General features: G+C 38.6%; 1 protein-coding gene across 1 annotated transcript in view; it reads left to right on the forward strand.

Annotated features, from left to right (window-relative positions):
* The window catches only part of LOC134670398 (uncharacterized), a 280,135-nt gene that overhangs the window by 5,461 nt on the left and 248,297 nt on the right, over window positions 1-26,377 (forward strand). The window contains exon 2 of the mRNA XM_063528238.1: window positions 7,828-8,111. Within this exon, the coding sequence (XP_063384308.1) occupies window positions 7,883-8,111 (229 nt within the window). The 5' untranslated portion in view covers window positions 7,828-7,882. The remainder of the gene's footprint in view (window positions 1-7,827; window positions 8,112-26,377) is intronic.

Genomic DNA, 26,377 nt, shown 5'->3' on the forward strand with positions numbered 1-26,377 from the left:
CTTCGCGCCTACATTTTTCAAATTTGCCGCCTTTTTCTACTGACAAGATCTGCTTGACCAAGTATATTATGGGATAGTAACACATGTCCCGATTAACCCAACTCGGAGAAGGGAATGTGTATGTTATTTTTGGTGTGATTTTAAGATATTTGATGTCGTCAGGTTTATTTATTTAGCTAGCTTTTCTAAATATGCCAAAAATACAGTATTTACTGACAGACATTAAGGGGTTATTGAGTGTGACAGACAGACAATACACACATATAGACAGGCGAAACTATAAGGTTTCCTCTTTGACTACGGTACCCTAAAAAACTATTAGAAAACACAACATCCATCTATAAGCGGAAATAGCCGTGAATGCCTGTCAACGTTCTCCACGCATCATTTACGCGACCCCGTACCCTCATATTGGACCCAATAGTATCATCCATCCTTTTCTATTTAACGTAAAAAGAGCAAGACCGTCCCCCCCGTCCGGTCCGAATTGGATCGACATGTACGTCACGGATCAAAATGAACTGAAAGTAAAATACAAATAGTTGCTATCTCATTCCACTCAATTTCCTCATCTGGGGTGATATTTTTTAACGATTTTCCTTAAAGAAACCAGTTTAAATATGGTCTTGAAATCAGTAAAAGCTACGTTTAAAAAATGTCACGCTATACTGGTTTTTAAAACAGCTATGAACAATTCGGACCCTATGAAAGTCCCTGTCGAGTTTGAATTAAGAGCCCATTTTAACTAGTTACCAACATATTTGGCCCTAATGGGAGTAAGGAATGTTGAGATCCGTCGCCGCACCAAGGTGTATGACGTGGGTTTCGTCATTACCAAACTAAAATGGAATTGGGCAGGACATGTTGCTAGGCAGAGTGATGGCAGGTGGACTAAAATGTTAACAGAATGGTGGCCGCTTTCAAATGAAAGAAGCGCCTGGCGTCCGTTGGCTCGTTGGGTGGACGACATCCGGAAAATTGCGGGTCACTTCTGGATGAGATTAGCTCAGGACCTGGCGTACTAGAAGAGAGGCCTATGCTCAGCAGTAGGCGATAAAGGGTTGATATGATGATGATGATGATGAATGGGATTTAAATGTTAGTTTGGAGTTCGAAGTTGATCGTGAAGTGTCAAGCACGTTTTGTTTCATATTTGGCAACTAAAGTTTTAATGGCGGATTTGAGACTATTCAGGGGCCGACAGATTACCAGTTCGCTGGAAGATAAGATAAGATAAGATAAGATAAGATAAGATAATGTTTTATTGTCAAAATTGTGTAAAAAGTATAACATGTTATAAATTATAAAGGTATCAACAATTTTGCCCATTTCGAGCGTACAATAAATCTTATATAACTAAATTCAATGTCTAAGAAATACTTAAATAAAGTTAGTCTAAATTACAAAAAATATTCATTTAAATCATAATAACATTTATACAGCAGCCAATCTTTCAACTTGCGTTTAAATTGAACTCCATCCAACGACTTAATACTCTCAGGCAAGTGATTGTAAATTTTTATTCCATTAACATAAGTGCTCTTCTTTAAAGAAGAAGAAGAAGTGCTCTTCTTGGAAGATATCAGTCTGTCAGTTAAACGCAAAAGGTGACAGTTCCGAACAACTGACAGGCCGGTATCGTCCGGCGAACTGGTAATCTGTGGGCCCCTGTAATGTGTCTATACTAGCGCTTTATTATTTAAATAAAATATTCAACCGATAGGGTTATTTAGAATTAGATAGAGACGATAGAGCAAAACGAAAGTAGTTTTGTAAATAATTGGTCATCTAGGTTTTTTGTAAAAATGTAAACGAGAAAAAAAAGAAAATACACCTAGGACCCCTAGGCACTTTGGTATGGAACTTGGAAATTATTAGAGCCCCCTTCTCCATCTCAAAACCATTGCTAGGTTACCTAGGCTAGGCTCTTTGTGGACCTAGGCGGAAACTCGGCCCCGAACGTCTCGAAATGGTTTCCAATGTTAATGACATGAGAATTACCGGTCTAATGGCTTTGAAAAGGACTCTTCTGTTGTAAATCAAATTATCTATAGTTTTTTTCATACTTACTTACTTACTTACTGCCGTGGCGCAGCGACCCGAAGTGGATCTTGGCCTCTGACACTAAGGAACGCCATGCTTCTCTGTCTTAGCGCCGTTTCTGTCCAATCGAAGGCACCGAGCCCGTTCAGGGCGGCTACCGCGAAAACCGAAATTCGCGAATTGCGGGGATCTTTCTCTTTTACTCTAATGAAGGCGCAATTAGAGTGACAGAGAAAAATCCCCGCAATTTGCGAACTTCGATTTTCGGGGTTATAGCCCTGATCTGAACGAGTTTTTTTCATAACATTTTATAAAATGAAAATTTCGCAGCTACGTTAGATACCTAAAAGAAATAGACAAAGATGACAATATTTATTAAGGATTTCTTATCGAATTTCAACTTTACGTTAACTTTACAGATACCTACGCCTAAACAAAGTTCGTTGACCTTTAGATCTACCTTCATTTATTTTAGAAACAACCTTTTGTTACTAGTACTTTCTTTGTTGTGAAACTTATGTTTGTAAGGGTTGTATTCCACCTGTCCAATTTGTTTGTCCAATATGTATTTTGTCTCACATTTTGCTTAATGATAGAGTGAGACGCAATAACATTGAACCAAGAAATTAAACTACCACATTAGTTTCCTGTATAACAAGCTATCGATATTACACTTCAAACAATATCAATCAGCAAAACAAAGGAATCAATCACGAGGCTAACCATCAAGATGGCGCCCAAACCGGAAGTCGAGATCTTCGAATAATCTCTTCTTCTTGATCGGGTCACTCTTGACAGAGCGGTCGTGGTCATCATTGGAAGTCTCCCTTTGTGACACGTTTGACGGCTCGCCTCCACTCCTCCCTGACGGCTGCGCGTTTAGCGCATTCGTGCAAGGGGCCGTCCATTGCTGACTTTATTCGAATAATCTGCCGTATTCGAAATTCAAGATATTCACAAGACGACACGTACTAGATCCATTCTAGATACGTTATAGTTTAGATATCAACCAGTTCTCTTTTGCAGCGCAATTCGGGCAACCAATATCACTTTTACCTACGTTAGATAGAGTCTACGGTAGATATCTATGAATGATGAATGTGAATTGAATTGTGAGATGTGAATTGGATCTCTCAGTCATATCCTGTGGAAATCGTTCAAGAGTATCTCCTGCAGAATCGCGCAAATGTTAAATTTGACAGGTTAAATCTTAAATATATCGTTATCGTATCTTGGTGATGTCTAAAAGATGTCTAATAGGTGTCTATTTCAAAATCCGAATCGGGCCCAATAAATTGAGTTTTGAAGTGACAGTTGTACCTTGGATCTAGAACCTTCCCCCTTTTTCAAAACGCTTGTAAAGATAATTCATCAACCTCCACTTTCATTTTTGTGTGTGACCATCCTACAGATTACGCGGCCATGTTTTAGGGTTCCGTACCCAAAGGGTAAAATCGGGACCCTATTAGGTAAGACTCCACTGTCCGTCTGTATGTCTGTCCACGTGTCCGTCTCTCCGTGTGTCCGTCTGTCCGTCTGTTTGTCTGTCCGTCTGTCAGTCTGTCTGTCACCAGGCTGTATCTCAGGAACCGTGATAGCTAGAGAGCTAAAATTTTCACAAATTATGTATTTCTGTTGCCGCTATAATAACAAAAATACTAAAAAGTACGGTACTCTAGGTGGACGAGTCCCGGACTCGGTCTTAAAGACTCCACTCTCCGTCTGTCCGTCTGTTTAACACGAGGCTGTATCTCAGGAACCGTAATAGCTGGGCAGTTGAAATTTTCACAGATGATGTATTTCTGTTGTCGCTATAACAACAAATACTAAAAACAAAACAAAATAAATATATGGGTGGGTGATTTTTTTGTCGTTATTTGCGTAATGGTACGGAACCCTTCGTGCGCGAGTCCGACTCGCACTTGTCCGGTTTTTTATCACCCGTGCACCCACGAGGAGATCATTTATTACCGCTCTGATTTCGGCTGACACAGACCTGACTGGCGGTCACCCTATTTCACGTTTAGGGGGTCTTCACATTGGATGAACATCCTTACATTGCGAGATAATCCATAGTGCGAGCGGGACATCACTATTCAGGTTGTTTTTCAACCCTCCGCCTCCGAAATATTTTTTTAAACGAGTATTTCAACCTTAAGCCAAATTTTTCGAGGTTAATATGTAGGTCATGCCTACTGAGCAACTTTTACTATTGAACAAACCAGTACCATTACTACAGTATGGGGTTCTTCAAAAAAGGAAAGTTCATCAGGTTTTTAAAGGGTCGGCAACGCGCATGTAACACCTCCGGAGTTGCATGCGTCCATGCCTATGGACATACGGCCTACCGGGTGGTAAGCAGTCACCGTAGCCTTAAAGTGACATTCCATTTCCAACTGCAGCTGCAATACTGTTCATTTTACTATGGAAATTGACAATGACAGCGACGCGTTTCCATAGTAAAATGAACAGTATTGCAGCTCCAGTTGGAAATGGAATGTCACTCTTACGGTGACTGCTTACCACCCGGTAGGCCGTATGTTTGTCTGCCACTGGCGCGGTATAAAACAAGTAAAACAACCCTGGAATCGCGAAAAGATTGGCTATTTTAATTCATTTTGACTAAATAATCAGATGTCAATATTTTTTCACCACGCAAAATTTGATTTAAGGTTGAAAAATACCTCATATACGCGTATAATGCTGTCTCTCTCTCACACCGGAGCGTGGTGCAGATGGCGTCAGTGTGAAAACCGCCTTACGGATTTTTTGTCGCGACGTCGCTTACGGAAGACAATTAAATGGGTGGGGACTTTTAGTTGTGCTTTAGTTTTAGCCCGGCTTATAGGTATGAGGAAAGTCTTATTTTGATGGAGTTAGTTTGTTTGAACTGTATGACTACCACCTTTCATCATCATCATCTCAGCCTATATACGTCCCACTGCTGGGCACAGGCCTCCTCTCGAGCGCGAGAGGGCTTGGGCTAAAGTCCCCATGCTAACCCAATGCGGATTGGGGACTTCACATACACCTTTGAATTTCTTCGCAGATGTATGCAGGTTTCCTCACGATGTTTTCCTTCACCGAAAAGCGACTGGTAAATATCAAATGATATTTCGTACATAAGTTCCGAAAAACTCATTGGTACGAGCCGGGGTTTGAACCCGCGACCTCCGGATTGCAAGTCGCACGCTCTTACTGCTAGGCCACCAGCGCTCTTACTACCACCTTTGATACTGACATATTCGCTAGCGTGTGCGTAACTTATTATCTAAGCTATCGCTCATACTGGCATATTAGTGCGAGCGAGATCTATAGAAAGTAAGTTACGCAGACGTTAGCGAGTGGCCCCAAGCCATGTTAAAAATATACTACCATTTTGTAGGATCAATACCTATAGTTCATTTTTTTTAGCATTAGAAAGAACTCCACAGAAGCAAGCGTGCAGTTTTTATCAGGCTCTTTAATTGTTAATAATTATTGAATTATCTAATGTAGCATGGTCAATACATATAATTTACTTCAAATTATTACCGCTAAAAGTGCCGGATTTGGAACCGCAAGCTTACTTCTGCGAAGTTCTTTCTAATGCTAAATAACACGGACTATACGTAGTAGTCAATAGACGTAGTAGGTATCACAATATTTCTCCCCACTTTTTGTGTTGGTAATTTTAGCTCCTATGTATTTTGATGAGTAGTAGGTACCGTGTAAAGCTAAAGGCGTGGATGGTTGATCCAACAGACAGAAGTGGTGATATTTATAGGTTCCTAGTTGTCTACATACAAAGTGCGCGATTTCGAGGAGCAACGTAAATTTGACCTCGGTCCTCGACGCTAAACGCGACGAGCTGAAAACAGGCCAGCCTGCTTCCACTCACTACCACCAGATATATATATATATAAGTACTATCTATTCTCTTTGCTACCACTATGTGGCTGGTCTCACGTGCCCTCAATGTGCGCGGGGGTTCACCTCGGAGATCGGCTACGTCAGCCATCTTCGGGCGCACGAGCGCCGAGCAAACTAGAAGACAAGTAGCCATAGCCGAAATCAGCCGGAAGGATCATCAGCATCATAATCACATACAGAAGCCTAAAAATACCTTTCTCCCATTAGAATGCTAAAGGGGCCATACTGCCGTATCCGAACTTCAAGATATTCACAAGAGACGACACGTACTGATCCATTCTAGATACGTTATAGTTTAGATGGCAACTAGTTCTCTTTTGCAGCGCAATTCGGGCAACCAATGTCACTTTTACGTTAGATAGAGTAAGATATCTATTAGATGTGAATTGGATCTCGTACGGCGCGATTAGGGAAATGAATTAGAGATTCACTAGATATGAAATAGTAAAGATATGTGACGTTCCGCGGCAAAAGGTACCTTATGGCGGCTGGCGCTTACGCTATTTACCTACTAACGCTGCTCCAATATTCAGCCGGGGCAATGGTACCTTTTGCCGTGGAACGTCACATATCTTTACTATTTCATATCTAGTGAATCTCTAATTCATTTCCCGAATCGCGCCGTAAATCATATCCTGTGGAAAACGTTTAAGAGTATCTCCAGAATCGCGCAAATGTCAAATTTGACAGGTAAGATCTTAAACATATCGTTATCGTATCTTGGTGATGTCTAAAAGATATCTTAAAGATGCCTATTTCAATTTCAAAATTCGAATCGGGGCCATATAACATTACAGTACTTCGGCTACTTACGTACCCACTCCAGGGTTAGGACACATTACTTGACATGATCTTTTATTGTCAGTATATCGATTTGCCGAGGGTCGTATTCCTATCCCCTTTATCGCAATCGATTATGGCCCCTTTTTAACCGTTTTAGGTTCCTGAAAAGAGGATGTAGATTTGTCGAGTGTATATTGAATTGATACAAGGTTTTGTACGTGACTAAGTTAGTGATGACACGTTTTTTGAGGTGTTTTGGGTCCTTTTTGTACAGGTGTCCGTTTTGTTCGGGCGGGAAATTTTGCAAGCTAAACTAAACCCGTTTGTGATAGGGATTTTAGAAATGTCTCGACAATTACCTACATACCAGTAGTCTGTTTAAAGAAAAGTACAGTCAGCGATAAAAGCTTGTATTCTTCCCTGTAATCAATTTTACATGCCGGTCTTCCCCATATTGACCCTACCCAAGTAATCTACATAATTAACATTCTAGAAGAGGATAATATTGTTGTTGTGGATGGATGAAGATCGCGGCGCTAAAAAGGTATATCTGGGACGCTTGGTAGAGCGGAGACCGATCGGGCGTCCCAGGTATCGCTGGGGCGATGAGGTTGAAGCGGACTTGCGCGATCTTCAAGCCGATAACTGGCAGGAGATTGCGCTGGATCGAGACAACTGGCGTTTACTCGTGTCGGAGGCCAAGACGACCGGTCTGGCCTAGTGGGTAGTGACCCTGCCTGCGAAGCCGATGGTCCTGGGTTCGAATCCCAGTAAGGGCATTTATTTGTATGATGATACAGATATTTGTTCCTGAGTCATGGATGTTTTCTATGTATTTAAGTATATATTTGTATATTATATATATCGTTGTCTGAGTACCCACAACACAAGCCCTCTTGAGCTTAATGTGGGACTTAGTCAATCTGTGTAAGAATGTCCTATATTTATTTATTTATATTTATATTATATTAAGACTCATTTTGGGCCGCTGCGCCATTAAGTAGTAGTAGTAGTATAATATTGTCTAGCTAGATGAGTAAACCTAGTGCATCTACAATATTTTACATACTTACTTTTCTTTTTTTACAGGAACCAACCAGTGAATAAGATGGCGTTACACAAGGAACGTTCATAAACTCCAACCATGTCGGAAGCGTCGCTCGACGGCCGCTCGCGCAGCGTCGCGCGGCGCGCGATGGCGGGCTGCGCGCGCGCCGCGTGCTCGCAGCTGGGGCTGGTGGCGCTGGTGGTGCTGTACGTGGTGCTGGGCGCGCTGCTGTTCGAGTACCTGGAGTCCGGCCCGGAGGTGCAGCCGCGGTCCGCCATACAGCGCTCGAGGGAGGAGTGCTTGAAGGAGCTCTGGGCTATCACAGGTCAGTTCTAGATCTTTAAGACGAAAGACCAGCTCAGGTTTGAGAATTTTAGGTAAAAATTGAATATATCTCAGTCGCGCCGGAGCGGCTATTAAAGTTAGTTAATAAAGGCAGCTCCAGCAAGGCGAAAAATCTTGCGCAAAAATCTCAAAAATCATACAAGGTAAGGTAATCAAGGTCAATAATCAAGGTATCATACCCAGTAGTCTCAGTACACAGATATTAATAATATTAATCTGTGATGAAAAGATCATTACTCTAGGGCAGCGGTCGGCAACCTGCGGCCCGCGGGCCGCATGCGGCTCGTGAAACTATCACTTGCGGCCCGAGTGCCGCCTTGGCTATTTTGTATGTAATAGTGACAAACGACAATGTCTCATAAAGTCATAAATATTAACAAAGTACGACCCGCGTCACCTCCGTTAAATACTATATGTGGCCCTTGGCTGCTAAAAGGTTGCCGACCGCTGCTCTAGGGTCAAAAACTACGGAGGAAACAGTCGAATACGTTTGTATGGAGAAATTAATGACCACTGGTCTTGCGTCTTAACCCTTTAACCATTTGACATTCCCTTCTAGTCATTCGATTTAGAACCGTAATTCTTATAGTAGAGATGCGTTTTTGTTTTAAGTATGACGGTAAGTACGAGCATGTTGCCGCTACGGACTAAAGGGTGTTAGAATGTAATTATTAGTCCTGTCTATCCACTAAATTTTATCGAAATCTGACGAAATAAAAAATTCGACAACATAATAAAAATCTGCCTCTAAATGCATACCTTCAAAAAAAGACAAAGAAACATTCGGTACGGAACTTTGCATAAAATATAAGGAACCAATAACTTAAGTAGTTTACCCCCGTCCCACATATCCCTAATGTCCCCTGAGTCAGGAATACAAAGGACATCCATCATTCAGTTGATTCAAATAAAACTTGCGTTGTGTCCAGTAAGGTACAACCAGCAACACTCCTAACTGTACGGTCAGCCAAGAAAGTGGTCTACAACTTTTCGACCCTATCAATCAGGCCCCTATTTCACCAACGTGACAGGTGCGACAATTCGACATTGTTGCTGACGTCACAGGCATTCATGGGCTACGGTTATCGCTTACCATCGGGCGGGCCGTATTACTGTTTGTCACCATCATTGTATTATTTAAAAAAACTTTATTATATCGGCAAAAAACAGGTATTTCTCTTGTGATGTTTATGATGATAATGATGACAATTGTCACAAGATTTCAAAGAACTTTCGGTAATTCTTGACAGTAAATGAGTTCTGTGTCGGAATTTCGTGACAATTGTCGTATTTCTTGTGACAATTGTCATTAGCTTCGTAAGATAAGTACTTATTTACTGGCGATATAGTGGAGTTTTTTTTAAATTAACATGTTAGTGGCAAACAACCACACAGCCCGTCTGATGGTAAGAGGTCACCATAGCCTATGGAGGCCTGTGACGTCAGTAAGATGTCGATAAATGCGACATTTGTCACGTTGGTGAAATAGGGCCCAGATGAGAGAGTCGAAAAGTGGTAGACCACTTTCTTGGCTGACTGTACATCGATGGACCTTATTACACAAAGTCCACCGATGTACAGTACAGTTAACAGTGTGGGCGATGGTACAGTAGCCATCAGGGCCCGTTTCTCAAAAGCTTGTAACTGGTATAATATAATAAAAGCGGATGTCACTTTTTCATATGACAGCTTTTATTAGAAAGGGACTTCCACTTGTATTACAAGTTACAAGCTTTTGAGAAACGGGCACCAGATATATGTACATATATCGGATCGGCCAAGGTGCTCACGAATATCTGAACTCGGCTCTATTGTCAAGGCGGAGCGTGTTCAGATCTTGCTGAGCACTTCGGCCGCTCCGATATATACAAATAGCCATACATTTGTCGTGCCCCTCCCCGAAAAAAATGGCAGATTGTTTTGTACAGAAAATGACAGACAAGGTGTCTCCGGTTACTAAATGTTCTAAGGAAAAATTGTTAATGTTATCTAAGGAAATGTTATTATAGCGTAATAAGATCGTTGATATCGATTTTATAATGTCATTCAAATTGCGAGCATCTCTGAAAAACAAAGGATTTTGATTTGACCTCATTTCGTATCAGTCGAAATCCCGTTTTATTATCTACATGCGGTTCCAGAACACATAATTGAAAGCTTATAATATTAATATCTTTGTAGATTTGACGACCGGTCTGGCCTAGTGGGTAGTGACCCTGCCTGCGAAGCCGATGGTCCTGGGTTCGAATCCCAGTAAGGGCATTTATTTGTATGATGATACAGATATTTGTTCCTGAGTCATGGGTGTTTTCTATGTATTTAAGTATTTGTACATTATATATATCGTTGTCTGAGTACCCACAACACAAGCCTTCTTGAGCTTACTGTGGGACTTAGTCAATCTGTGTAAGAATGTCCTATAATATTTACTTAAAGCAGTGTATGTAACATTTAATTATGTAAGCAGTCACTTAAACCATAGAGATGTCGACTACGAAATAACTCGCGTTTTTATATGGAGTTACCACTCTTTCTTTATTACTTATACTCTATAATTATATTACTTTATACTTAAACTAATATTATGCTTAACTTTAATAATAATAAGCAAAGTAAATACCTGGATACCCTGGATATTAATTACAATCGCGTGTTATACTGTTGACAAATGGCTGGGCGACCTTTAAACATGGCAATTAAAAAACAAAAAATATGTAGCCAGTCCATTTTAAGTTTTAAGCCAATTGACATTGGATTGAATTTCAAACTTATTACACTAACCCCTTACGTCTGTTCAGTTGTGATAGAGCGATATATAAAAAAAAATTAGATGAGTAAATTCCGCCGTTAACATTTAAATTAGGAAGGAAAAATCTTGATAACGCTCAAATATTAAAATGTTATTACAGCGTTGGTGACGTCTAATTTGTTAAGGGCATGATATGATACGCGGGGAACATTTTTGACATCAAATTTATGAGAGATCGTTATGTGAAAATTGGAAAATAGGTAATACCGCCACCACAAATGAATTTCACGTCATCAAACTTCAATACTTAATTAACTTTTATATATTTTTTTGTTGTAGTATTTTACCTACTCCTTAATTTTTAGTAGCCGTTGAATAAAAAAATATTGAACATTCTTTTTTTCCATTGTATCTCTGTAAAAGTGTATCGTAAATGATACACCATAACTTCTATTATTAAAAGTAAGTAGATAAACTATGAAACTTGGTATGCAGCAAAGCTTAACCTTTCATGTGTGTAAACTGTGAAGTGGTAAAATATCGTGGGCCCAAACCGCTTCTGTGATGTATATCTAGAGCAAAAAAATCGTTCTCAACAATAATTATTCGTGTAAGATTGTCCTATAATATTTATGTATTTACCTATTTGTTTACTTCTTTATACGTTTCCTGTCAGTAACAGTAATAATATACGGAACTGTTTTATATCAATGATAATTACGCTTCGACGTACTCAGTTCACGTATAAAATTGCTTATTTTAATGAGCACTCGATAATTAAAATAGGTTCCCGAAAATTTTCGTAATCAAAACACGGTATTCATTTCATTCCTTACACAAATAAACATGAATTTCGCTCGCGAAAATATCGCGGTGTCCGATGTTGTTTTCGTATTTTAATTAATACCGTGTAAGTGATAAAATTTCACTGGAAACAGTTGTAACTTGATTTTAATTTGCGACAGAAATAAAAAATAAACTGAATATTTGCTGTGTCGGAATTCGTTCAAAGTTTAAATCTCTCTATCGCTTAAATTTTAGAATCTTTCGCTTGCTCGGGTATCAATCAATAGGGTTAAACAACAACTTTACTTACTATTCCCCCGCTGCCAATGTAAAATAAATTTATCAAAATCAACATGAACATTTATTCAGCAAATAGGCCACAAGGGCACTTTTACACGTCAATATTAAATTTACATATAAGCAAAAATAATAACAATACATCAACAATTTTATAAAATACAACCAACAATTCAAAATAACTAATTTATAACAAAACTCCAAGAATCTCAGGTAATAAGTACCTAATAATAATCGGTCGAACTATTTAGCAGATGGAGCCATCATATTGCCCTGTCAATCCCTAGAAATGTGTATTTTTTTTGTTTATTAAATGGAATTTAATGCCTTGGATACCAGCCCTTTAAGCCAAATCTCATAGACGACAACATTTATGCAAATACCCACAGTCCACAGAACACACAAAAATCATGAGTATCATGACCATAAATAAAACTGCAGCATTACATTCAAATCTGTCACACTCGCAAAACTCTGACACCATTCACAAAATCAGCTTAAGACAGATACAAAATTCAAATTAATTATATTTTATAGAAATTGAAAACAATGGACGCTTAATATTATACTCGTCGTCGTTGGCGAATCGTTGTTGTCTCCAATGCGTTTACGTTCGAAATTAATTAGGACGAAGGTACTGTTGTACAATTTCAAATTGATTGTGATATAATTCTTGACTTGACAATTCAGAATTTGGGAAATGTCAAGTATCGTGTAGAAGTGGAAAAAGAAGGGCGGCCAAGGCACCCCTTGCCCGGACACGGAGGGCTATTAATAATAAACATTACAGTTGCTCTGATGTTGTCCTTAAACCAATCTTCCCTTGTCTAAATTTTATTGTATATGAGTTTATAAGCAGCACAAGCGAAGAGCATGTCTTAAAAACTTATTTTCAGTTCGTTAATGTTCAATATTATGCACGAAGCGATAATTAATTAAGAAAATTTGTGTGTTATATGTAGGTACAGTATAGAACTTCGTTATGGTAAGGTGGTGCGGCTTCCAAGGTATAGGTCGTTAAATACCACTTTGTACTAATATATTTTGGAATTTAAAAGCCAAATATCATAATATTTCCATATTTTGTACCTGCTTATCGGAGTTATCGGCGATGAAAACCTAGGCCTAGATTTCCCTTTGATATAGTTATCCAAATTTTTGTTAAAAACTAATTATTTTGAAGTATCTGACAGCTTCCCGAGCAGACACTAAACAGGACATGACGAATTTAATGAAAAACCTAAAAACAAAAATAATAGAATTCGTGACGAAATTATACAGGGCCTTCTAATTCGTTGTCCTATTTTATCGACCAAAACGTTTTGTAGATAAAGGGGAACATTCTTCTGTGTGCACAAAGAGAAGGTAACAAATAATCTCTCGTGTGTCGCCCTAAATGCATAACATTTGCCAATATAACATACGAGTAGGTAATTATACCGTTTACGTCCCGTCGGGAGCAAAAAATAAACAAACAAATATTCAGGCCAAAATCGTGTTTGGTCCCCTATACAATTACACTTGACATGTCATGAAAAAAAATACGAGAGCGAAAACGAATTTGAAAGCAATTTCTGAGAACGCGATAACTCGCTTTAATATTCACGTCGTGCAGAATCTCGCGTTATATGTCGAGTGTACTCTATTATATCATAGTACAGAGGAAGAAAGTAGTATTTATCCCTTCGTGTGGCAAGAAACCTCAAAATGGAGGCTCTCCGAAAAAAGCGCATGCGGCGGCCGCCATTTTTAACTTTGAAAACTGGCAGCCAAGCTGAGGTGACGATCGCTTGCGTTTCGCCATCGAATCGCTTTGTGTCTCTCTATTTTCCATGTCACACTCTCACACTTATCTCTTCCACTGTCGCACTAACAGTGACAGTTGCGTTTCGTTCGCTACGGAGCATTAGCGATTGGCATGTTATCTACTGTGCCTGGCCGCCTAGAGGCTGCGCTAGATTATGATCATTTCCTAAAATGCCATTTTAGAATTGATCACTTCATGATAGGTTACGTTAAGTTTGACTTTTTCATGATGTGGCAAATATTTTAAGAATTGATTGCCACATCATGAAATGATCAATTCCACGCAGTCCCTTCCATATTGTGAATAGATGATTCTAATAACTTTCATGCCGCTCTGCCACAATTGCAGAGGAAGCTGATGGTTCTTTCAGGCCCGGGCACTGGAGGCCTTGGTCACTTTTTGTTTCGTATATGACACTTATTTCAGTTTGTAATAACTTTGTTAGTATTTGTAATTGTAGTTAGTTCAAACGAGGTCTTATTAGAAACCTATCGCTAGTCTACTATTTAATAAGCACCCCCCTACAACCATATTACTTACACTGAGAGAAAAATCATCACCAGGAATTAAAAACAGTTCTGTACTGGGGGAAAAAAGGAAGTTTTAGTAATAATTATGGATGTTTCACTATTTCTGTAAAGTTTTTTTTATTTCTACAAACAGCTCAGTAATCCCAAATATAATTTCAACAAACAGATAATAGAAATTGCAAGAACTAATAGAAATTGCAAAAGTCAATTTGTTCCTATTAGTTAACTCTCCTTGTCCCCGGATTAAGTTTATTTTTGTAATTCTAAGTGTATTTTTGTTGTACTTTTCTCTCATTGTATTAGGTAGGTACGTTCAACACGAGAATAGGGACTTCATTTTTTTGTGTTAAAATAAACTACTCGTTTTACTCTGACAGCAAGTTGAGGAGTGTCATGCGCTCCATTATTCTACACTGTTAGGCGCTCCATTATTCTATACTTACGTTGTATCTACATCTGAGTTCCGTAGTCATATAAGCCTTTTAGATTCTGAAAGACAGTACAGTGATGTCATCTGTCTTAACCTCTTTATTTATGCCGCATAAAAATTCAGAAAGCGAATAAGTATATTGCCAATTTAAAAAAAGCGGCCAAGTGCGAGTAGACCTAAGAAGAAGAGAAATGAGTACCTAAATAGGTTATAGAACAGTTTTCACTATGTAAATAACCCCGAAATTAAATGTCGGAATTTGCGAATCATAAAAGGGTTGAGAAAGGGAGAGAGAAGAGGCGAAATAAAATCACGGATATGATGGTTGCAATATCGTCTATTGACTCTATCGTGTCATGCGACACTCTTTCAGCTAATTAGAAAGTGATAGCCACTTTGACATACGTAAAAACGCAACCATATTTGGCCCGCTCGTGACAACTAGAGTTACACCAAGAAAAGTCACGCTTTTATCACGATGTCACGTAGACAAGAACGACCATCTTAACCGTAAAGCACTGCGTGTGCTGTCAAAAGTTCTGCAGACTTTTCTTGGTCTTACTCTAAGTAATACATCAAATATAAATTATGAGAAAGATGTGATCGCTTACTGCATGACATGCGCAAAGTTCCTGATTATGGATCATAAATTCATATTAAGTATACACATGTTGTCAAATATAAAATTATAGATTTATAGGTAAACATACCAGCTAACCCTGGAACTAGAGTTGGGAAGAAATCGAGTCTCGCGAGTCAAAATTAGACAAATACGACTCACGGCGCGATTCGGGAAGTGAATTGGAGATGCACTAGATATGAAATAGTAAAGATATGTGACGTTCCACGGCAAAAGGTACCATTGCCCCGACTGAAAATTGGAGCGGCGTTAATAATAGCGTAAGCGCCAACCGCCATAAGGTACCTTTTACCATGTAAATCTTTACTATATCATGTCTAATTCATTCCCGAATCGCGCCGTCAGTTTCACAAGACTGCGCTTAAAAATATTCAAGAATTTCAAATTTGCATTTGATTACTTTGCCTCACACGTGGATAAAATTTTCAACTTTCTTATCAGTTTTTGAACAATCTAGAGAGCCTTTTACCAGCTGGTGTGGTGAAAAATACTTTTTATTTGCACACCTAAAAAAAAACAGATAATATAGAAGAATACAAGCGACTGAAAGAGGCAGACAACGAGCGGTTTATATCACTATAAAGCGATCTCTTTCAGACATTCTTTACTACTAGCAAAAAGAATAGATAGTATAGAGGGGTCCTGTCATAGTAAATGTTGTAGTCACTGTAAATTTACTGCCATCTATCGACACACGACTATAACTCAAAATAAACACTTAAAAAATTATCAAATAAGTTAATATACTTATATGGATAAATGATTTAATTATTATTATATCATTTTGACCCATGTTCATTCACTGATATCTATGTGTCAAAATTGATAAATATGAAACGGTGTCGTCAACGCCATCTAGCCGAGCATAGGCCAAAGGTGTGTGCGCCATCTATCCGAGAATGACTTTTTCTTGATTTCCGAGGCACGTTTTTAGGGTTCCGTACCAAAAGGGTAAAACGGGACCCTATTACTAAGACTTCGCTGTCCGTCCGTCCGTCCGTCTGTCCGTCTGTCTGTCACCAGGCTGTATCTCACGAACCGTGATAGCTAGACAGTTGAAATTTACACAGATGATGTATTTCTGTTGCCACTATAACAACAAATACTAAAAACAGAATAAAATAAAGATTTAAGTGGGGCTCCCATACAGCAAACGTGATTTTTGACCAAAGTTAAGCAACGTCGGGCGTGGTCAGTACTTGGATGGGTGACCGTTTTCTTTTTGCATTTTTTTCCGTTTTTTTTTGCTTTATGGTACGGAACCCTTCATGCGCGAGTCCGACTCGCACTTGCCCGGTTTTTTTTCTTAGACTTTATTCATCTTATACGAAGTTACATATGTATTTGCTACTATGTTACCGAATTGTATGGATACAGTCCTTAAGATAGGACTCAAGAGACTCGAGTCTTCACCAACACTACTTGATACTTATTTTCACGCTGTTTCATAAAAAATGTATTGGCATCCTGCCGTAAGCATCAATTACTTAAGGCTGCAGGAAGCACAAAAAAAAATGGCAACGAATTTATATTATGTAGGCGCGAACCTGGCTAAATTCGGGGAGAAAAATACGGCTCAGCGATATGACCGTGTTCTAATATTGCCAGGTACTAAAATTAGTAGATTTAAATATACAGGGTGTTTGGTACATCGTTTGCCAAATTAAAACGGCAAATAGGTTGAGTCATTTGCATCTTCCCAGGCCTAGAATTTTTTTATTTGGCAAACGATGTACCAAACACCCTGTATCCATCAAAATAACTGCATTCCAGTTGCCAGGGAGGTTTTGGGATTATACTGAGCAACTTTTACCATGGGACTAACGCCGAACTCATAGAAAATGGACCAGCCAAAATGTATGAAACAGCCAAATTTTTTTTCGCTATTTCGGGTTTGATCCCATAGTAAAACTTGCTCAGTATATAGGTATATAATCCCAATATCTCCCTGGCAATGGGAATGCAGTTATTTTTTAGCCACCGTGTATTAATAGGACCACAAAAAACTTGTCATATCTAATATTTAATATACTTGCTCTAATAACATTCAGATTAACTAATTTTCTTTATATATATATATATATCGGAGCGGCCAAGGTGGTCACAAATATCTGAACACGCCTCTATTGTCAAGGCGTTAGAGTGCGTGTCCAGATATTTTTGAGCTCATCGGCCGCTCCGATATATCTGATGGCACTGTACCTCAATAGTCGGCGATGAAACTAAAATAGCATGCGAGTTTTTAGTGTTATTACACCGTGCGGAGCCTTATTTAATATAATAAATAGAAATAGAAACAGAAATAGTTTATTCGTGGCATAAAAAATAGGTAACAGACAAAAGAGAAACAAAAAGAGTATCAAAAAAAAAATTACACTTAACATTACAACACATAAAACTTGTTACAACTTGTTACAGGTAAGTAGTACCTTCAAAAAGTGGAAACTAGTCCAAGAATTTTCCTCTAACTTTCTTTCGTTAAAAAATCACGCACATTGCTGAGCTGACTCCATCAGTTTTACTCCAAACCATTTAGTAAACCCTAGATAATATTCGTCCGTGCCACAAATTGTGGTGGCCAATTCAGAATATACGACAAAGTAAAAAAGGTCCGCCATAAATCGTTCTTTATGAAATTTCGACCTTATTACAGTATATCGTGAAAGGGTGTTCGGGAAATATGAGGGAATTAAATTGCCGAAATACTTATAATTTTATCTTTGAGAAGGGTGCGGAGAGTTTTCAACGGCTGCTCGACAGTTTTATGCACGCGATAAAAAATATCGGTGCCAAGTGCAAGAACATTGCATGTACGAGTATAAGAAAAATGCTCTTGTCAGTGTATGTCAAACGGCTCGATTCGGGAAATGAATAAGATATGCACTAGATATGAAATAGTAAAGATATGTGACGTTCCACGGCAAAAGTTATGTCGGCTGGCGCCGCGATTCGGGAAATTAATTAGAGATTCACTAGATATGAAATAATAAAGTTATGTGACGTTCCACGACAAAGGGTACCTTATGGCGGCTGGCGCTTACGTCGCATAGCGCCGCAATAATATTGGAGCGACGTTAATAATCGTAAGCGCCAACCGCCATAAGGTACCTTTATCCGTGGGACGTCACGTCACATATCTTTACTATATCGTATCTAGTTAATCTCTAATTCAAAAGCCGAAAGATACTGAAGAGCCTGAGGAAGGACCCACGATAGGCCCGAAACATGTCGCCAATAGTGACTAAAAATAGTACTAGTGAGTTAATGATCCTGGCCGAATTCTTATTCATCTTTTTGCATTGTTTGAACCCACGATTTTTAACCACCACATAAAATGTTAAAACGAATTTTCTTCGTATAGAAACATTTTCTTGTTGGAACTCCATTAAAAAGTAGCCTATCCTATTACTCGTGTTATAAGGAGAAAATGAAATCCCACCAAAAACATTCTGTAAAAAACTAGCCAAGTCTCGATGGAGCTGCTTGTTTATCTCTAAAAAGTAATGAAATCTAGACAAAGTCGTGCCAAGTCTAAGGTTCCTTACTGCGATTTCTTTATTATTATAGTTAATGTTGTGTGACTTGGCCGTTGAAGGGTACACAAGGGTACAAAACCAGGTGCTCCATGACACCATTGCACCAATCTGTCGCCAGAACCGCTACCCATTGACGATGGAAAATTGCCACTTGGAAGACGTTGATTCAATAACCAGTCAATTGTAGGCTTGATAAAGCTGCGTATTTCATTAATACTTATGTATGGGCGAGCCTGAAACAAACCCTTCTTTTTGGTGCAATGGCAGATTGGTGCAATGGTGTCATGGAGCACCTGGTTTTGTACCCTTGTGTACCCTTCAACGGCCAAGTCACACAACATTAACTATAATAATAAAGAAATCGCAGTAAGGAACCTTAGACTTGGCACGACTTTGTCTAGATTTCATTACTTTTTAGAGATAAACAAGCAGCTCCATCGAGACTTGGCTAGTTTTTTACAGAATGTTTTTGGTGGGATTTCACTTCTTTTTGTAGTGAAAGCGTTGCGAGACTTGCACCTTTTTACATGTAATGTTTTTGATGGGATCTCATCTCTTTTTGTAGGCAGTCCTTCTTTTCGGGTACTCATACCCATACTATGTATACACATATCATAACTAAACATATCTTCATTCATACTCACATCGTACATCGTAGTGTACCTTTACTTTACTTTACCTACTATTTGTAGGAACTGCAACAGTAACTTTGTAATATCATATATTTATATGGGATTACAAACTTACTTATGCAGTTCTTAGATCTTTAAAACGTGACTGATATTGCAATATTTTTAGGTTTTCCCTTTATGTGGCCATTAAACCCTAACTCTGTACCAAATTTCAGCTCTCTGAGTTTATGGGAAGTACTAGTTCTTTTCTGATGATCATGAGTGAGTTTCATAAATGCGAAACTTTGCTTTCGCTTAACTTCGGAACTAAATGACCTACAGACTTGAAATTTTGGATTTTAAGTATGTGATTATAGCTTACTAGATGACCAAAATTTCTGCGTTCTGGTCTTATCCAGAGGTTCTCAAATAGGGGCCTGAAAATGCGGCGAAATGGTTCCAGTAAAGGATGGTACGGCAGTGCTTGCTTCGCGCTCGACTTGGCGGGGGCACTGCCGTGCCCCCCGATACAGAGACTTGTCCAACTTAAGTGGCACATTGATTGATTGTATAACCGATATCCCTTGGGGCAGAATCGTTGGCCTGGGGCCTTACCATGACGTCTTCAATTCTTCATTGTGATTTTGTTTAGAATCTAAACTGAATTGCAGGGACGGACTTATGCGACTTATACCGGGTGTGGTCTGTAATATGAGCAAAATTAAACTGTAGGCTGTACTTCTTATACTGACCAACATTTGTTCAGCGACTTTTAAAAATAACTTGTGGTTTGATTTTTAATACACTTTAAAGTTTATTCTAAGACGCAATGTATTGCGAATTCTGTTATGTTTAAGGCGTGACAAGCAACGTCAATCACAATGATATGGCGTGGCGATGGCGTCCATTGATGATAATATTTATTTTGTATGAAAAATAGGGAGTCTAAATAAATACTTCATAATTTTTAAAAGTTGTTGAACAAAAGTGTCACCGTTTGAGGAGTACAATCTATGTTTTAATTATTTGCTCATGTTACAGGCCACACCCGGTATAGGTAAGTCTTTTAGCAATTCAATTTAGGTCCTAAACAGACTCGCAAATAAGGACATCATGGTAAGGCCCCTGATACAATACCTGGTCTGGAGACCTGCGAGAGAGAGAGATGACAGTCATACATCGACAAACGCCTAATGAAAAGAAGAATTGTATCGGAATGACATTATCCTACAAAAAGTTACGTCACTATTTTCGATTGGATATACTCATTATTGCTGGTTGTGCTTCTCTGGTTGGCACCTACAAATTGGAGCCTGAAAAGACTAAACTATAGAAGTTTTAATTCTTGGGGCATTCCAGGAAAGTGTCGAGTAGGTGACGCTATTTGTATAAGTCTAAGATACTGATATATGGCATGATAACGTTTGATAAACTTAGCTTTTAATTCAACGGTATAAATACAGATTTCTGCAGGTTATTAAGGTAGCTGCCATACGCGTCACGGCCCCGATAAAGTAGACCTTTTTGTGGAATAAGGGGCATTTCTGTATACTATCTCCAAAATGCCAGTGCTGGAGTGTTCGTCATTAAATCGGTTCAGCAGAGGTAAAATTTCTGTAACACGAAACCAACTCAATAACGTCTGCCCTTTATACCTATATTAAACAGAACGACTCGAAAATCCATGTAATCCGAGCTGCCGTTTCCTTTCATTTACTCCAAATTGATGTATCGCGACAGTTTCCCTTGACTCGAAAACCATTGCCGTCCCTGTATAGAGTTGCAGAAAAGTTTGACTGGAAAGAGAGTCAATGGATCGGCAGTAATGTTTGTTCTTTGTGATAATAATTCGTCGAAAAAGGTTGCTATTTCCAACTTTTACTGAGCAGGTTGTTTCTAGCGATCCAGTATAAGATGTGATCTCATAAAAATAGTCGCTCTCAGTAGTCTGGGTCCAGTATTTAAATTTGTAACAATAAAATTACCATCTTTAAAGTCAAATGTGTGATGGAAGGGACTAGGCAAAGGTCGTGAACTCTTCGAGTAGGTAACACATACAGATTTTGATTAATAAGGACTTTTCATGAAAACAGCCATGGCTAATGAATAATAATGAATTTCGTTTAACGACATCAAGTATCAACAGTCTAAGGCCTGCAGTTTTTCAGATACTTCAATATAATTTTGGCCTACATCTCTCACATTTGTTTGTTGTCGATTTTTTTTTCATCAGATTTCGATAAAATTTGGTGGATAGATTATAAAACTGCCAGGCAGTGGGACACTTCCCACTGCTGGGCAAAGGCCTCTCCCCTTGATTTCCACGACTACCGTTATTGAGCTTTTTCCGGCCATTAATGGTGTCTAAGTCGGGTGTCATTCTGAATCCCTAAAAACGTTTGTCCTAAAGTCACTTGCCCTAACTGGTTTGTCCTAATGGGCACATGCCCTAATGATCAATTGTCATGACGATTATCTTCCATAATGTAAAGTTCTGAAAAATGGTTAGGTTTTAGAACTTGCTGCCTCAAAAGTGGGTTAGGTTAGGGTTGGAACTGCGACCCTCGCAAAAAAGAAAATATGCTTAATAACATTAGGATAAGTAATCAATATTTAGGGAAACCAAAATTAGGACAACTGATCATTATGACAAACAATATTAGGTAATGCAAAGATAGGTGAAAATACTTTAGGGATTCAGATATAGATCCGTCTATGTCGGCCCGCCATCTCCGTCTGGGCCTGCCGCGTCCGCGCTTATTTTGCGACAAAAAAACACGACAACAATAATGAAATCGGTCCATTTTTATGGCCATTAGCTGTAAAGCAATGGGAACACCAAAGTTAAGAGCCGAAGGTTTCCGTGTCAATGCCGATTTATTAAATACCTCATAAATCTTTTTATCCCTGTCGCCAGTTACTCTCTTTGTTTGCCGGTATAATATTTGAACTTTAACTTGTTAACTCCATCCATTTGTTGAGCATCGCGACGGTGACTTCATATTGAAGTTGAGGGATTTCTTAAGTTGAAGTGGGATTAACCGAAAGTATTATTCTCAGTCTGGGAAATCTGAGAATATTTTGCAGATATACATCTAATATAATAATTAATTTTATAACAAAACGCGTCTGTTACGATTAGTACAGATATGACCGCTAGGTGGCGCAAGCGCCACGCGCGGCTTATGGCTAACCACCAAAATTGGTGTGGGACGGATGTACTTGTAGCTACTTCTTGCGACGCGAAGAAATCGCGGAGTGAGCCACGCCTAACTAAAGGCAAAATATTTATATTGAATTTATTAAATAACCAAATTAAAACCTTAAAAAATAATCCATTATTAAATAACCAAAACAAAATCTTAAAAATAATCCAGCTCATATGTAAGATATCTGCAACTCAGGATTCGTCAGGCGGCTACAAATGCAAATCAGCAACTTACTTTGTCCCAAAAACAATGCTGATATCCGCTACAAGCTTCGTCATTTCTAAAATTATAATAAAATAAAATACTTATCCTTCAGGAATCCTACCTGCAGCGTTGGCAAAATATTGTTAGTGCAAATGTATACAGTTGTGTCTATTTTCACAATGAAATGGAATATAAAACGATTGAGTATACAACCAAGCAAACAATAAACAAAGGAAATCGCGACATTTTTCTAAGACGTACTTACATAAACGAGTAGGTACAAGCCAAACAGCTAAAGGGTACAAGTATGAAGTTAAAGCAAATAGTCGTGACTCGAGTTTTAAGCTGATTTTCCAGCAAAGATAGGTTAAGCTATGACGCTAAGACCGCAAAAACCGTTTGCAGTGAAAACGCGTTTTCCCTAATTGAAACGCGTTCTCACTAGTTAAAACTAGTTATCGACTCGGTAATGATTGTAGTTATACGTTATACGGATTCTAATGTCCGAAATAGATGCCTTATTTATTATTCTTTTACCTAGGGGTTTTTATTTTAGTTAAAACTAGCTTTCGCAAAGTACTTCGGTGAAAACTAGTTTTGACTAAATTGACACAGGGCCCGATTCGGATTTTGAAATAGACATCTATTAGATATCTTTTAGACATCACCAAGATACGATAACGATATGTTTAAGATCCAACCTGTCAAATTTGACATTTGCGCGATTCTGGAGATACTCTTGAACGATTTCCACAGGATATGACTTATAGATCCAATTCACATCTAATATATATCTTACTCTATCTAACGTAAAAGTGACATTGGTTGCCCGAATTGCGCTTCAAAAGAGAACTAGTTGATATCTAAACTATAACGTATCTAGAATGGATGTAGTACGTGTCGTCTCTTGTGAATATCTTGAAGTTCGAATACGGCAGACAGAATTGCCTACCCCTTCCATTTATAAAGTGGGTATACACTTTGGCAACTGTGTGTCCTGAACATATCGCTCACGCTTTGCTACTAGAAAAACCTTATACCTAGTATACCTACGTCGTGGAAATAAAACCTAAACATTTTTCTTTTGTTATCTCTTGTCTCGTACATTCGTGCAAGACTAGAGAAAGAGAAAACTCAATGCATAAAACAGGAGGTTGGATTTACTGTCGTATGATTTTTATGTGGAATGTATGGCGCGATGGATACAGGGTAGCCCAACAATAAAATACACAACACATAGACATACACATGCACATACATAACACATAGACATGTACTTACCTACCTAAGACCTAGTGTATAAATTGTCTATGTACCTACCTTATTCGACATGTAAAATATTATGTTTTATAGATAGAATACTCTTTATTGGCACACCTCAGTAAAAAGATACAAAAGAAAAATACAATTGATTAAATGTAGAGGCAGACAACAGGCGGTCTTATCGCTAAACAGCGATCTCTTCCAGACAACCTTTGGGTAGCGGAAACAGAGAAGTACTTAATCAAAAAGTAGGTGTTGCAAAGAGAACATTATGGAGCCTACGTTCACACACACAATCACATTGAATAAACATACACATATACGAAATACAAATAGACATACATAAACATACATATATATATATATATAAAATAACCGGGATATAACTAAAAATAAGACAGCAATGTTTTATGAATAAATAATGAATGAATGAATGAATGGACATAGATTTTTTGGTTATGTTTTTCTTACTCATACGTCTTACAAAAGGTCATAAAGGAATGTTTCGCGGGGTGGACTAGTATGGATACAGGGTGGCCCAAAAACACGTTGACAAAGATTTTTGGAAATCATTTTATTACTTACACGTCTACATCGAAAATAAATCATACGTAGGGGAATGGCTGTAGTTGATAATATCATCCCCCTAGTTTGACACAATTTGTTATATATTAACCTCGTGCCGCCCACCATACAAAATTATAGCCAAGGAAGTTAGAATCTTGTTGTATTTTCAATTGGGTTGAATTTCATTTGTTCGAAAATTTTACGAGATAAATGAAATGCTACCTACTTTGTTATTAATTAAGGTCGACATTCCATCGAATCTGAGTGTACATCCTAATGTACATCGGGCGGCACGAGGTTAAAAAACAAATTGTGTCAAAATATTTTCAATTATGCCCCTACGTTTGATTTTTTTTTTAAATTATTATAAGAAATCGGTTTTTGCTCCTAATTTTTACAATAATCAACAAATCGAAAAAATCAAACGTAGGGGCATAGCCATGGTTAATCTGGATCCAGTGAGGAAAATGAGGAAATTCGAATTTGTCACAGTCATCCTTCAGACTGAGAATAGTCGCGCTGCATAATTTTACTCCCGCCATGCATAATTTTACTCCATGTTCGAGTCGGAAGTGCGTTTGTGTGACGTCCGTGTCTTTGAACGGATTGGTCCGTTCACGGCACGGGACTTCGCTCACCTCGTCCCGCGCACCCCGCATTTTTGGCACCATCGGTTGCATGAAATAATTTCTCTAAACTCGGTCTAGAAGATTCCTAGTCTATGATGTAAGTATACCTAGCACGCATTTGACGCAATACATAGTCGAAGGTGCGATAATAGGGTTGGACCTTTAAGCGGGACCCGTAGGATAATTTAATCTGCTCGTTTCGTTTAGACGCGTAGCTCTGGCTTAGGGTTACCACTGAACTGCGTCAGAACACAGCCGGAATAGGAACACATTTTATCAATATAACACTTTAAACTCTCGCGTTTTGTACACATATTTAATTACACAAACGGGTCTACCGCGATATAATTTCATTGTTAAAATTTCATTGTTGTTGTTGTTGTTGTTGTTGTTGTTGTGTTGTTGTAGCTGAAACGTCGGAATTAAAGGTAAAAACAATGAAATTATATCGCGGCAGACCCGTTTGTGTAATTAAACACATTTTTTCGTATGGATTTTACCTGGTTTAAATATTTGTCCCTGTGTTATGGATTTCTATTTCTTTAATATATTTATCGTTGTTTAGTACTCACAGCACAATCTTTATTGAGCTTTCTGTGGGGCTAGGTCGAATTGTGAAAGGTGGTCTCGTCATCATCATTCTCTTGCCCTTATCTCATTCACTTGGGGTCGGCGCAGCATGTCTTTTTCTTCCATACCTCTCTCTCGCCCGTCACCTCATCATTCACTTGCGTTCGTTTCATATCATCTCTCACACAGTCCATCCACCATCCTCGGTTACCCTCTCCCGTTACTTCCCTCCACATTCATTCGTAATACCTTTCTCGTCACATGACTTTCATCCCTCCGCATCACATGCCCGTACCACGCATGGCGATTCGCTCTTCCTTTTTCTACTGTGAAAGGTGGTCTCGTAATAAGTATTTATTTATTTATTATCAGCCCAGTGTCTTACCTGAAAGTTGGATGCAGGGATTGTCACAAATAC

This window comes from Cydia fagiglandana, chromosome 13 (genome assembly GCF_963556715.1).
Source record: "Cydia fagiglandana chromosome 13, ilCydFagi1.1, whole genome shotgun sequence".
NCBI lineage: Eukaryota > Metazoa > Arthropoda > Insecta > Lepidoptera > Tortricidae > Cydia > Cydia fagiglandana.